This window comes from Pseudophryne corroboree, chromosome 3 (genome assembly GCF_028390025.1).
Source record: "Pseudophryne corroboree isolate aPseCor3 chromosome 3, aPseCor3.hap2, whole genome shotgun sequence".
NCBI lineage: Eukaryota > Metazoa > Chordata > Amphibia > Anura > Myobatrachidae > Pseudophryne > Pseudophryne corroboree.
Genome location: NC_086446.1, coordinates 454,380,975 through 454,395,627, shown reverse-complemented (window position 1 = coordinate 454,395,627; position 14,653 = coordinate 454,380,975). Strand labels below are relative to the sequence as shown.

Sequence of the window (14,653 nt, the reverse complement as noted above, 5' to 3'; positions counted from 1 at the left end):
TCCGGATTGGCCAAGAGGGACTTGGTACCCGGAACTTCAAGAGATGCTCACAGAGGACTAATGGCCTCGGGAGCTAAGATGGGATTTGCTTTCAGCAAGAACCATGTCTGTTCCAAGAGGAACCGTGGCATCTGCCTCTAAGAAAGGACCTGCTCCAGCAGGGACCTTGTCTGTTCCAAGACTTACCGCGACTGCGTTTGACGGCATGGCGGTTGAACGCCGGATCCTAAGGGAAAAGGCATTCCGGAAGAGGTCATACCTACCCTGGTCAAAGCCAGGAAGGAGGTGACCGCACAACGTTATCACCACATGTGGTGAAAATATGTTGCGTGGGTGAGGCCAGGAAGGCCCCACGAAAAAATTTCAACTAGGTCGATTTCTGCACTTCCTGAAAACAGGAGTGTCTATGTGCCTCAAATTGGGGTCCATTAAGGTTCAAGTTTCGGCCCTGTAGATTTTCTTCCAGAAAAAATTGGCTTCAATTCCTGAAGTCCAGACGTTTGTCAAGGGAGTATTGCATATACAGCCCTTGTGTGCCTCCAGTGGCACCGTGGGATCTCAACGTAGTGTTGGGATTCCTCAAATCATATTGGTTTGAACCGATCAAATCTGTGGATTTGAAATATCTCACATGGAAAGGGACCATGTTGTGGCCCTGGCCTCGGCCAGGCGATTGTCAGAATTGGGGGCTTTGTCTTAAAAAAGCTCATATTTGTTTTTCCATTCGGACAGGGCAGAACTGCGGACTCGTCCCCAGTTTCTTCCTAAGGTGGTGTCAGCGTTTCGCCTGAAACAACATATTGTGGTGCCTGCGGCTACTAGGGACTTGGAGGACTCCAAGTTGCTAGACGTTGTCGGGGCCCTAAAAATATATATATATATATATATATATATATTTCCAGGACGGCTGGAGTCAGAAAGTCTGACTTGCTGTTTATATTGTATGCACCCAAAAAGATGGGTGCTCCTGCTTCTAAGCAGACTATTGCTCGTTGGATTTGTAGTACAATTCAGCTTGCACAGTCTGTGGCAGGCCTGCCACAGCCAAAATCTGTCAATGCCCATTCCACAAGGAAGGTGGGCTCATCTTGGGCGGATGCCCGAGGGGGTCTCGGCTTTAAAATTTTGCCGAGCAGCTACGTGGTCAGGGGGGAACACGTTTGTAAAATTCTACAAATTTGATACCCTGGCTGAGGAGGACCTGGAGTTCTCTCATTCGGTGCTGCAGAGTCATCCGCACTCTCCCGCCCGTTTGGGAGCTTTGGTATAATCCCCATGGTCCTGACGGAGTCCCCAGCATCCACTAGGACGTTAGAGAAAATAAGATTTTACTTACCGATAAATCTATTTCTCGTAGTCCGTAGTGGATGCTGGGCGCCCATCCCAAGTGCGGATTGTCTGCATTACTTGTACATAGTTATTGTTACAAAAATCGGGTTATTATTGTTGTGAGCCATCTTTTTTAGAGGCTACTTCATTGTTATCATACTGTTAACTGGGTTCAGATCACAAGTTGTACGGTGTGATTGGTGTGGCTGGTTTGGGTCTTACCCGGGATTCAAGATCCTTCCTTATTGTGTACGCTCGTCCGGGCACAGTACCTAACTGAGGCTTGGAGGAGGGTCATAGGGGGAGGAGCCAGTACACACCATGTGATCCTAAAAGCTTGCTTTTGTGCCCTGTCTCCTGCGGAGCCGCTATTCCCCATGGTCCTGACGGAGTCCCCAGCATCCACTACGGACTACGAGAAATAGATTTATCGGTAAGTAAAATCTTATTTTTTTCTATCCTCTACCGGGAAAGTAAATGCCACCAGAACCCTTTTAGGTATCTGGAATTTTTTATCCGGGTTTTCCCAAGCCTTTTCAAAAATAGCATTTAATTCCTTTGACGTAGGGAAGGTTAGCAAGGCTTTTTTATTTACAGTGAAGTAAGCCTCCTCAACCTCCTCAGGTGTTGTTTCAGCAATATACAACACATATCTAATAGCCTCTATCATCAACTGCACCCCTTTAGCAAGAGATTCTGCCCTCTGCAACACATCCCCGTCACCATCTGCAGTGTCAGAATCGGTATCCGTATCATCCTGCATGATCTGAGCAAGAGTACGTTTATGTGAATATACAGCGGGGAGCCCTGAGGTACCAGAACTGGGCCAGACTGCCAGAGTTCTGTAAAGCCTGAGTTGCAGATTCAGTTTGTGCAACCCTATTTGAAATCTCAGAAATCATAGATTTGATAGAGGATAACCACTCAGGCCCCCTTGCTGGAATCTGTGCTAAACCAGTGCAACCCTGATTACATGGAATGGGATCATCCTGAGAGGACATATCCTCTGCAGCATATGACACAGAGTCCCTGGACATTACTTAATGGAGACCACAGACACTCCACACACACAGGGGAGGACAGAGTTTCACCCCCAAGAATGGCAAGAGAGAGACAGAGATTGGAGCCAACCCACACACAGCATTTTTAATGTAAAGGAAGACCCCTACTAGTGCTGACTGTACACCTTAATAAGTTACACAGTCATAATGCAGCCTCCCTCCCCCCCTTCTACAACCCCCTGGTACCGTGAGAGATAGCTGGAGTTGCTGTGGAGGGGCTTGCTCTTCCTTGACAGCACTGTGCAGACAGGAAAATGGCACTGAAACGCTGCTGGGTCCGCTCTGAGAAGCTCCGCCCCCAAAATAGTGCTGTCTTCCCGCTCTTCACAAGGATTATACTGGCTTGAGGATTTATGCTGGCTGAGATCCCGGGACCCCGACAGGCTGTGTGACCAGTGTAGGATGTAGGCGCTGGCTCAAGGCGCCCCTCACAGCGCCACACTATGTACCGCTGAGCCTCCGGAGCGCAGTTAATACTGCGCTCCTACCCTGATGCCGCCATCTTCACACCGGCCCCCGCTTGCTAGGGGGGTCGGTGACTCACTCGCCACTGATCTTCAGCTCTGTAATGGGGTGGTGAATGCTGCTGGGGTGAGCGATCCCCTGTGGCCAGGAACGATCTAACCCCTCAGGAGCTCAGTGTCCTGTCAGCGGAGATGGTGGCTCAGACCCTGCAGGGCGGACACTACTCCCCCCCCTTAGTCCCACAAAGCAGGGAGGCTGTTGCCAGCAGCCTCCCTGTAAAATAATAAACTCTAAAAATAAACTTTACTAGAGAAACTCTGGAGAGCTCCCCTAGCTGTGACCATCTCCTCTGGGCACATTTTCTAAACTGAGTCTGGTAGGAGGGGCATAGAGGGAGGAGCCAGCCCACACACTCAAACTCTTGTGCCAATGGCTCCTGGTGGACCTGTCTATACCCCATGGTACTAATGTGGACCCCAGCATCCTCTAGGACGTAAGAGAAAACTATAATATTATATAATAAAAGGCTAACGCTGCTCATGACCTCTATGGGAAGAATTCAAGTGCTTTGCACGCCGGTGGCCACTAGATGTCACCTGACAGAGCAATTCACTTGTTGCTCTGTTCAGGCACGCACAGCCGCCGGTGCTGACAGTACTGTTATGCTGTTCCGTCATTCTGATGGACTGGTAGTCATATAAAAATATAGAAAACAAAATAAGTACAGTTGTAAACGTTATTACTGATGTAACTTGTACTTATTCAACAAACTAGATTAACATGTGTCTAAATTGGGTTACTGGTGCACACATGACCTCCTCTTGTTCTCTTTAGAAACTGTATCTGAACTACCTCTGTTTGCATACAACGTATTCACGGTAAAGAGGATCAGTGAGCCTGGAATTATCACCCCGTGCTTTGCGGCTGTTAACCATGAACATCTTCTAATCATAGAAAACAACCGTGAGGTATGTAAATTGCTTTATGGTCTACAACTATATATAAAACGCTTTGGTACCCTTTCAGAAGGGAAGACGTCTAGTAACCACAACCTATGTTGCATTTATAGATAAAACAAAATTGCAACTACATTACTACAGAATTAAACCGATAAAGTCAACTTTCAACTATTTTCTGACTAGGACATGCTACAGGCATAGGGAATGTGTCACTTAAATGCGGCGGAGGTAGACAATTGCAGATGAAGACATTATACATATGCAAATTCAGCCCATCAAATCCCTAGTAACCAGTGACATCACTGAAGCATGATAGGTAGACTTGCCTGCTAAAACCAAAAAGGAATGTTCCCTTACTTTGTTAGGGATTATATAAACACAGAAAGTAATGGAAGCATAAGAGGTTACACAATTCTTATGCTGTGCTTTTTCCGTAAGATTAGAAACCTTCAACAAAATGGAAGACAAGCTGTTAGGAGGTCACAGGATGCTGGCATTCCGACCGTTTCTCCAGCACCTTGTGGCAACCTACGCACACAGATTTTGCCTTGCACCTCAGGAAAACCAGAGATGTTGGGTTACCTTATATAGTAGTGATCTGCACAGTCGCTAACTGAATGCACCCCATAAAGTGAAGGTGATGGCTATGTGGCCTCTCTATATAATAATACAAATGATAGGTATCCTGAATCCTATTTGTACTTCACAAGCTGTGTACAGGACACCTGATTATTCCCTGATTTTTCTGTTCCACACTGGATGTATTCCCCATCCTCAACAGTTCCCACTTATATAAGGCAATGTGCACGTGTGAATTGCTGCAAATATAGGGCCTAATTCAGACCTGATCACTCCTCTGCAAATTTGCAGAGGGCTGAGATCAGATAGTCGCTGCCCGTAGAGAGTGAAAACCCACCCTGTGCAAGTGTGCAAATGCATGTGTACGCTGTGCGAAAACTTCGCCAGACACTGGACAGCTGCAAATCCATTCGCAACTCACTCACCATCAAATGATTTTTCCAATCTGTGCAGTCTCTGCACAGCCCAGGACTTACTCCTACAGTGCAATAGAAATAGGCTGTTCGGGGCCGGAGCTGACGTCACACACCCTCCCAGAAAACGTTTGGGAACACCTACATTTTTTCCTGACACTCCCAGAAAACGGCCAGTTGCCACCCACAAACGTCCGCTTCCTGTCAATCACCTTGCATATGCCAAGCAATCAAAATTTTTGTACCATTCTGTCACGGTTTGCCATCGCGCCTGCGCATTGCGGTGCATACGCATGCGCAGTCATTCGTTAATTGGCAGCTGTGTGAATTTGCACAACAGCGATCAGGTCTGACTTAGTGCCATCATTTTGTGTAATGTTAATAGATAGATTCAGGAATATATATTTTTGATTAACTTGATCTTTTGTCTATAGCAACCAAGCATGAGCATTAACCTACAAGAAGTCCAAGGTATGCGTACAATGCGTCCTCTGGATGTCAACACACTGCCGGGAGTGGAGCTACATTATGGCACAGCAACCAATCCTCGCACTCTGTGGATGGACCTCAAGGAGGTAAGCGGATGATCAGCTGTCTGGCAACATGGATAATATGCTAATATAAAAATTGCTAATACGTACCATCAAAGGTAAAAAATGCATTTGTAGAGCATATTCAGAAATGTTACACTACTAGTATTATGACTTTTGAAGTGTACTACTTCAAATAATAAAAACGTCATATACCTTAAGTTAACATATATGCAACTTCATTGGTTTAGCCTATACAAGAGACTGAGCTTTGGCCAGGGTGTTGAACACTGCTTTCCCTATAACATCCTGAAAGTCATGGCCGTTCAGATGGTCACCATGTAACAGGACAGGTTAGGTCACTACTCTGTTCTCTATTAACAGCTAGTTGTCTGAAGAGCTCCACCATGGACCCAGCTACGGTGCTAGGGGAAACTACGGGTCAGTGCCAGCTTAGGCCTGCTGCTTCACATGTTAAACAGATGTTCTGGCCTATGTTCGTGCATATATAGCCTGACATTTTAAGTAAGCACTGCACTACTTCTTACCCAGGCAGCCACTGGACACATTTACCTTCCCAGCCATTAGAAAATATAGGGAGGAAGTATAAGATAAGGAACAAGCGGGTCTCAGGACAAGTATGTCCTGAGAACTGTACCCCTGTTGTTCTAGTTTGAAGATCTAAAACAATTGTGAAAAATACCAATCAAAATTGACTATAAGACAAAGACAATGTGTGTAACAGAAAATACAGTTTTTAAATCAACATTTCATTTATTGAAGGAAAAAGTTAACCAAGACCTATATCACCCATGTGAAAAACAGATTGGCCCACTAAAGTTAATACCTGGGAGTGTCAACTTTAGCAGCAACAACTGCAACGAAATGCTTCCAATAGCTCAGTATTTCACATCGTCATGGAGGAATTGCAGAATTGCTTTAATTCAGCCACATTGGAGGGTTTTTGAGCATGAACTGCCTGTTTAAGGTCCTGCCACGGTATCTCAATTGGATTCAAGTCAGGACTAGGCTAATCCAAATACATAATTTTGTTTCTTGTGAGCCATTCAGCGGTGGAATTGCTCTTGTGCTTCGGATCATGTCTTGCTGGATAACCTCATTGCACTCAATTATGGACCGATGACTGGACATTTTCCCTGAGAATTTCCTGGTAGAGAGAATTCATGATTCTGTCAATTATGGCAAGTTACCCAGATCCTGAAGTAGCAAAGTTATCCCCACACCATCACACTATCACCACTTTTGACTGGTATAATGTTCTTATTATGTAATGTTGTTTAAAGACAGCCATGTTTTCCAAAAGGTTCCATTTTTGACTACACAGTCCACCAAACATTACCCAAAATGCTTGGGGGTTATAAATGTGTGTATTTTGGGGTTTTTTTTAAACATGAGATTAACCTCAGTATTCCTCTTGGTTAGTAGTGGTTTTGCATTTCAAATCTCTAATGGATACCATTTTTGTCCGGTCTTTCTTATGGTGGAATCATGAATGCTGACATCAACAGGTTGAGCGAGGCCTACAGTTCCTTCCCAAACTCAGTCCTAAAGGCACCCTAATAGACCAGGTTTTAAGGATATCCATGCTTGTGCACAGATGTTATAATCCAACTGAGGTACTTACTAAGTCACGTGTGCTTAAGCATGTATATCCTTATAACCTGGACTGTCAAAGTGTCTCAAGGACCAAGATTGGGAACCACTGATACCGCTTTCGCATCGCACAAATAACCCGGTATCGACCAAGAATATTGGCGTGTCGAAGTGCTGTGTGAAAGGGGTAAGGTTCGATTTCTCAAGACACCTGAGCTGGTATTTCAACCCAGGTTAAAAGAAGGGTTTAACATGTCTTATTACCGTGTCAGGTGCGGTGTGAACGGGTTACCCAGGTTGATGTGACTCGAGACCCGTTCACACTACAGAGGAGACGGCACTTGGAGATGATCTGAACTCCAGTTGACACCTCCGCCCCCGATGTCATCAGTGACGTCTCCGCCCCCCCACCTGCGATGGCAACCTGACCTAGCATATTGCCGGGTCGGGAAGTCAGTGTGAAAGGGTCCAATGCTGGGTTGCACCCAGGAAGGACCCTTTTCCAAATTCTGGATGCGACCTGGCATTGCAATCTGAAAGCAGTATGACTTAGGTAATTGTCTGGGTTTTATTGTGATTTCCTGGATGAGTCGTCAGTATGCTTTTGGAAGAATTATGGCAGGCCAGTCACTCCTGAAGATTCACCATTGTTCCCAGGTTTCTCCGTTTGGAGATAATAGCTCTCACTGGTGGTCATTCCGAGTTCGCTCGTTGCCGTTTTTCGCAACGGAGCGATTAGGTGGAAAATGCGCGTGCATGCGTTCACTAATTTAACACAAAACTTTGGAGATTTGCACAAGCTCGAGCGACGTTTTTTCATCGCTCAAGTGATCGTAGTGTGATTGACAGGAAGTGGGTGTTTCTGGGCGGAAACTGGCCGTTTTCAGGGAGTGTGCTAAAAAACGCAGGCGTGCCAGGTAAAAACGCAGGAGTGGCTGGAGAAACGGGGGAGTGGCTGGCCGAACGCAGGGCGCGTTTGTGACATAAAACCAGGAACTAAACGGACTGAGGTGATCGCAATCTAGGAGTAGGTCTGGAGCTACGCAGAAACTGCAAGGAATTATTTATTAGCAGTTCTGCTAATCTTTCGTTCGCTATTCTGCTAAGCTAAAATACACTCCCAGAGGGCGGCGGCCTAGCGTTTGCAATGCTGCTAAAAGCAGCTAGCGAGCGAACAACTCGGAATGACCACCACTGTAGTTTGCTGGATCCCCAGAGTCAAATAAATGGCTTCATAACACTTTCCAGACCAATATATTTCATCAGCTTTCTTTCTCATTTCTCCTTGAATTTCTTTTGATTGACATACTGTGCCGATCGTTGGGACCTTTCAACCAACCTCACATTGCTGGAAAGGTTCTATTTAAGTCAGTAGTTGCCAAACTGTGTCCTCAAGGCAGCCAGTCCAGGTTTTAAGGACACCCATGCTTGGGCACAGACGGCTGTTTAGATTCAACATGGCTGGCAGTAATCAAGCCTGATTGTGTCTAGTCCAAGCATGTCCAAACTGCGGCTCTCCAGCTGTTGAGAAACTACACATCCCAGCATGCCCTGACACAGCTTTAGCATTCTCTGACAGCAAAACTGTGTCAGGGCATGCTGGGATATGTAGTTTCACAACAGCTGGAGGGCTGCAGTTTGGTCATGCCTGGTCTAGTTTAATTGAACTCACTCATTCAACCAATTAACAAAATGTAATTGATAACTAAGAAGGCAACTACTCTCTCACACAGGGCCAGTTGGTGTGGGATAACTTTTTTCCTTCAATAAGTGAAATGATTTTTTAAAAAACTATATTTTATATTTACTCATGTTGTCTTTGAGTGTGACAAACATGCACAGATAGAGGAAAACAGGAAGGGAGGAAAAGCTCAGAAGTCAGAGTTTAGAATCTTAAGGTGCATACACACGGTGAGATCCTTGCTATCCCCGATTTTGACTATGCGATTTCCCTTGAACTCCCCCACAGCCCAGAAGCACTAATTTTGACTATACTTTGTACTAAATCAGTGGTTCCCAACCGCGGTCCTCAAGTACCCCCAACAGTTCATATTTTTCAGGTCTCCTCACAGGATTGCAAGTGAAATAATTTGCTCCACCTGCGGGTCTTTTAAAATGTGTTAGTGAGAAATGAATACACCTGTGCACCTGCTAGGTTACCTGCAAAACATGAACTGTTGGGGGTACTAGAGGACAGAGGTTGGGAACCACTGTACTAGATAGTCAAGATTGACTTACCTGCACAGTCTATCTAGCCTTGTGGGAGCGCGCATCGGGATCGAATCGGGATCGAATCGGGATCGCAAGCTGCCTAACACCTTGCGATTTCCACTAACTTTTCTTGTGATTTTGACTATATATTTCAAAATCGAAAGGAGGAATCTCGCCAAGTGTACACACCTTTAACGCTGAAAATATATACACAGTGATTTTTATAAACAAAACTTAACGATTCTTCCAATTTTTCTGCCATGTAAATGATATGCTTTTTATTTTCTTGCAGGCTAAAGAGCTGTACCACATACTAGCCTTAATCATGGAAAATCAAGAGACTACAGCTGCATAAGCTTGAGACCTTCTAATCTAATGTATAAACACTTTATTTACATCGTAATAGCCTACCTGTAAAGATCAGTCTTCTATAAAATGTGTGCATAATTTACCCTACAACTGGGAATGTCCTTGTTGTCCTGAAAGTGTTCAATGTGGGTCACTGGACTAGGATCAGTTGTGGTTATAATCCTACTGCTTACTCTAAGACTGTACAAGGCTACGGTGCTATTCCCATAAGATGTGTAGGGATTCTTGTTATATGCACTGTTTCTTACAATGACATCTGCTAATGACAATATGTTTGGGAAAATTATTTGATAAAAGCTAAGTTCAGCACTATAATACAAAGGGATAGCATTGATATTGCGGCGGTTGAAATCCCGACGGACAGAATGCAGAAAGTGGCGTACCGACGTATCCCAGTGAGAATCTTAACCCTAACCCACCCCTCCCGCAGCATAACTCTAAACCTCCCCTAGTGCCTAACCCTGGTACTTACCGTCGAGAAGCTGCTGTCGACATACCTCTAGGATTTCAATCGCCAGGATCCTGACCACGTCCAACACAAATATGATGTAAATGAATAAACTACATTAAATGTAAACCCCCCCCCCCACTGTCTACTGAATATCACTGCCACAGAAATCATAGTATAACACAAAGCCACACAATAAGAAGATGTACTACCGATTATTGTCATTATACTAGGAATGCATCTGCTCTCATTCACGCGAATTAAATGCAAATCACAACTTTGCATAGTATGTACAGGTAAAAAAAACACTTTATAACTTGCCATTCTGCTGACGCACTCCATGTCAGGCACATGGTTACACTGGGTTGGTTATATGGCAGGGCAGAAAGGGCTGTTGTCTTGGTTGAACCAGCTTCAGTGTACAGTAATTAACCAGCTCCACCCATTGTGGCTGCTCCTATCATGCGTGTGCAATCAAAAAAAAATTGCATGAGACAAACAATAGACATACAGTAAAGCTTCGTGTAAAGAAAGTACTTAAGGTGATAAATAGTCTGCGCAAAAACAACCAGGCAGCCCTATCCAGCAGATTCAAATAATGAGTGTCCCTCCAGTTACACTCGTGGATTTATCTAGGAAAATGTGGTTATGAATACACTATGACAAGGCGCCACCTCAAAATTGTGCAACCATCACTCTGTGGTGGAAATATTTGAAATATATTTACGTTCCTTATATGTACACCAGTATCCTCTTTGCTTCAGAGCCCTGGATCTCACATGCTCAGCATATGCAAGGATAAATGAATTCTCATGTGTAGTATTGTCAATTTGCCGGCTGCATGGTGTTGCTGAACCCTTGGTTCCAGAAGCTGTTTGGAGAGCACTGAACGGTACCTGTACACTTCTTCCGAAGTTGCCTACCCGGGTGGACTCGCTTTGGATATTTAACAACGCTTGTTTGAGAACTGTTTATTCATCAGTTCTCTACAACATCTGGTAATTGTTTCAGTCCTCTGGGGACATTTAATGGAACCATAGTGGGAACTTTTCGTTATTGTTTATGTACATCTATGTGTGTTTTGTAAAATTCATGTATTAAATTGACAATACTACACATGAGAATTCATTTATCCTTGCATATGCTGAGCATGTGAGATCCAGGGCTCTGAAGCAAAGAGGATACTGGTGTACATACAGTAAAGCTTGGTACACATACGACTACCAGCAAGAAATGCAATGTCGCCAACGATTTCCCTTGAACTCCTAGACAAACGATATAGTGTGTACACACTTTGCAATCTTGCAAAAGATATTGTCAGTGGCCACATCCAGGAGTATGACGTTGTTGACAATATCCTCAGATTGAGCTACATATGGGAAGTTTTTATGACACACTTGTTATTTGTTAAACCATGTGAGTGCATTGTGTTATTAAATTATCCTTTTATCCAAAGGTCTTTGCACTATTGTTGTGTCTCATTGTATTCTCCCTATCCCAGTGCTTTAAGCAAGGAAGAAAGGGGACACAGGCTTCTCTTTTAGGGGTAAATGTATTATAGCGGCACTCCAATGCGCATGTGCGGATCTCGCTACTCACGTGAGTTCTCCTGTGCAGTCCGGAGCCCACCACAACCAGGGACAGCTCTATTCCTGCTGTGGAGATAGGGCATCGCCACCTGTGGCTGTCGTAATCTATAGCATTGCTGACCATTCATACATTGCCAACGCATATCGGCCTGCTATCTTATAGCATACTCGCACATTCATACATGGGGGAGAAGTGATAGAGCGCACATAACATGCACTGATACCGCTTTTCCCTCATTATGACGAAGAATACATTTACCCTTTAAATACATTAGAAGTTGGAATGATGTTTTTTTTTTTTTAACTATGAAAACTCAAACAGTGGATATATGAATAGGACACTCTTCATTGGAAATGTGCAAAAGTCTGCCCTGATGGGAACTTAGTGGTGAAAAGATCTCCTTTTAAAGGGTGATTATATATAATCCAATATATGACAGGAATCACAAAGGGTTCACATGTTCATATTGTTTTTTTCCACATTCTCGTTGCTAAGGCACATGGTTATGGTCAAAGCACTGAGTGCTGAAAGACAGTGTGACTGTTTCCCAGTCCTGCTTGTGTCTGAACTCTGAGTCCTAGAAGATAGGATTACAAGTCAGACAGAAACACTGTCAGGACTGAGTGACAAAGCTAGGTGACAGACTCACAGGTCAGAGAGACACTGAAAGTGCTCACTTCTTTCCATTGCAGACAGACCCGGCGCTCACCGCTCTGCAAAGGGATGCAGTGCAGGGAGGCGCCAGGAAGGAGAGGCGCTCTTCCTGCTCGGTATCCCTGTGCTGGGCAAACGTCCCTGCTACCGCCGACTGCTGTGCCTGTCCAGATGTGTCGGAACGGGGGGAAGGGGGTGGTCAAGGGGGCATTACGTGTGTAAGCGTCACTATTACAGGGGGCGTTACGTGTGTAAGCGTCACTGGTACAGGGGGGCGTTACATGTGTAAGCGGCGCTACTACAGGGAGTATTATGTGTATAAGCATCACTGCTACAGGGTGGCGTTATATGTGCTGTCCTATTGTAAAGTATAGGAGGGCGCAAATTTATAGTTTGCAGGGGGGCGCCAAACACCCTAGCACCGGCCCTGATTGCAGATCAGATCAGGCATCTACAGGTTCCCTCACAGGGAGTTTGTACCTTCTGAAGACATAGTAGACAGTCAGTACATTATTGATATGCTCTGTTGCATTCTGCAGTGCCCCAAACTCCTGCATGACAGGAAAAGTATACAATCATTTTCAGCATCCAGGGGAAGATAATACATCAGTGAGCCACCCCTAAGTTTAGGAAAGTTGCATGATTATTGGTTGGATCCTATCATAATTTCAACTGATTATACATGGTCATTTGTAAGGGATCCGGTCATGATCCTGGCATTTGGATTACCTATGCAGGAATCCCAACATGGATTGAAATGCTGGTGCCAGGATCCCGAAGGGTTAGGGTTAGGCAGCAGGGAGGAAGGGTTAGAGTCAGGCTGCGGGAAAAGGAGGGTTAGGGATTAGGGGTAGTATACTTACCACCTAGGTATTGAGATCCTGAGCGTCAGGATGCCGCTGTCGGTATTCTGCCTGCCAGCATCCCAAGCACGAAGATCCTGATACCATCTCCAGTTGTAATGCTGTTGACAAATGTAGGCATAGACTTGCTTTTATATATGTACTGTTCTATGGCGAACCAATGTACATGATGTGTGTAATGAAATGTGATACTTTAATAAAAAGGTTTATTAAAAAATAACTAATGTGCTAATAACTATGTGCTAACCTCTCACATGGATGACAGAACCTTATTACAATTACACACAATGGACGGAATTCAATTCCTTTCACCCCTTCCACACCCTCTCTGTTTCTGCTGATGGGCATGGTATAATAATTTCAGCTCGCTACCCCTGGGATAGCGAGGGCACCCAACCCTATATGCCAGTGGCGTTCGGTGAGGTCAGTGGCTGGTGAGGCATGCCCGTTACCACCGCCGCTATGGCCGCTACTGTACTGCCGCCCATACCAGCTGCCAGTGCCTGCTAAAGTCGCCGCCCCCACAGCTAATTCCCCGTCTGATACCGCCACCAATGCACGCAAAGTCTTGGGAGTAACAGCAGCCAGGGCCTGGGCAGCAGAGGTGCCCGGGGTTAAAGAGAGCAGTGAAGGGTCTACCTGGAAGCGGGATTACAGCTGCAGGCCGGTTGATCGAGACAGCGGTAATAATCGCCCCTCGCCCTTATACCCCACCACAGATGCAGTAATCACCTTCCCCTGATACCCCAGCACATATGCAGTAATACCCCCCCTCCCCTTATACCCTGGCAGACACACAGTAATCACACCCCCACACACACACTTATACCCCAGCACATATGCAGTAATACCCCCCCTCCCCTTATACCCTGGCAGACACACAATAATCACACCCCCACACACACACTTATACCCCAGCACATATGCAGTAATCACCCCCCCCCCCCGGCAGACACACAGTAATCATCCCCCCCACCCCTCCCCTTATGCCCCAGCACATATCACCTCCCCCCGGCAGACACACAGTAATCACCCCCCACACACCCCCCCTCCCCTTATAGCCCAGCACATATGCAGTAATCACCCCCCCCGGCAGACGTACAGTAATCACCCCCCCCCACCCCTCCTCTTATACCCCAGCATATAGTCACTGCATTAATCACACCCCCCATACCCCAGCACATGTGCACTGCAGTATTCATCCCTCCCCCCACACAGTAATCCTCCCCACCCCTTATACCCCAGCACATATTCACTGCATTAATCACACACACACACCCTTATACCTCAGCTTGTTTCCCAGCAGATTGTCTTCTGAGGAAGCCGTTGACTACACCAGAGGCGGAGAAACGCGTTAAGCCACACACTGGAAGAACACACTGACCAGTGCCCTAGTACTTTTAGTATTTTAGAGCATTTTTGCCTTTTGGAATGCATTATTAATCTTAGTGAGTATTAGTTCTGGTGACTTACAATGCTGCTAATTATTATGCTAAAGTGCAAAATCTCTTGCTATTTTCAGCTGAAAAATATATATATTTTTTTAATATATCATTTAATTATATGTA

At 45.3% G+C, this 14,653-nt stretch overlaps 1 protein-coding gene across 1 annotated transcript in view; it reads left to right on the top strand.

Annotated features, from left to right (window-relative positions):
- The window catches only part of LOC135057896 (unconventional myosin-XVB-like), a 92,243-nt gene extending 81,497 nt beyond the window's left edge, over nucleotides 1-10,746 (top strand). The window contains exons 16-18 of the mRNA XM_063963615.1: nucleotides 3,690-3,823; nucleotides 5,241-5,381; nucleotides 9,454-10,746. Coding sequence (XP_063819685.1) covers nucleotides 3,690-3,823; nucleotides 5,241-5,381; nucleotides 9,454-9,516 — 338 coding nt within the window. The 3' untranslated portion in view covers nucleotides 9,517-10,746. The remainder of the gene's footprint in view (nucleotides 1-3,689; nucleotides 3,824-5,240; nucleotides 5,382-9,453) is intronic.
- Nucleotides 10,747-14,653: the final 3,907 nt, after the last annotated feature.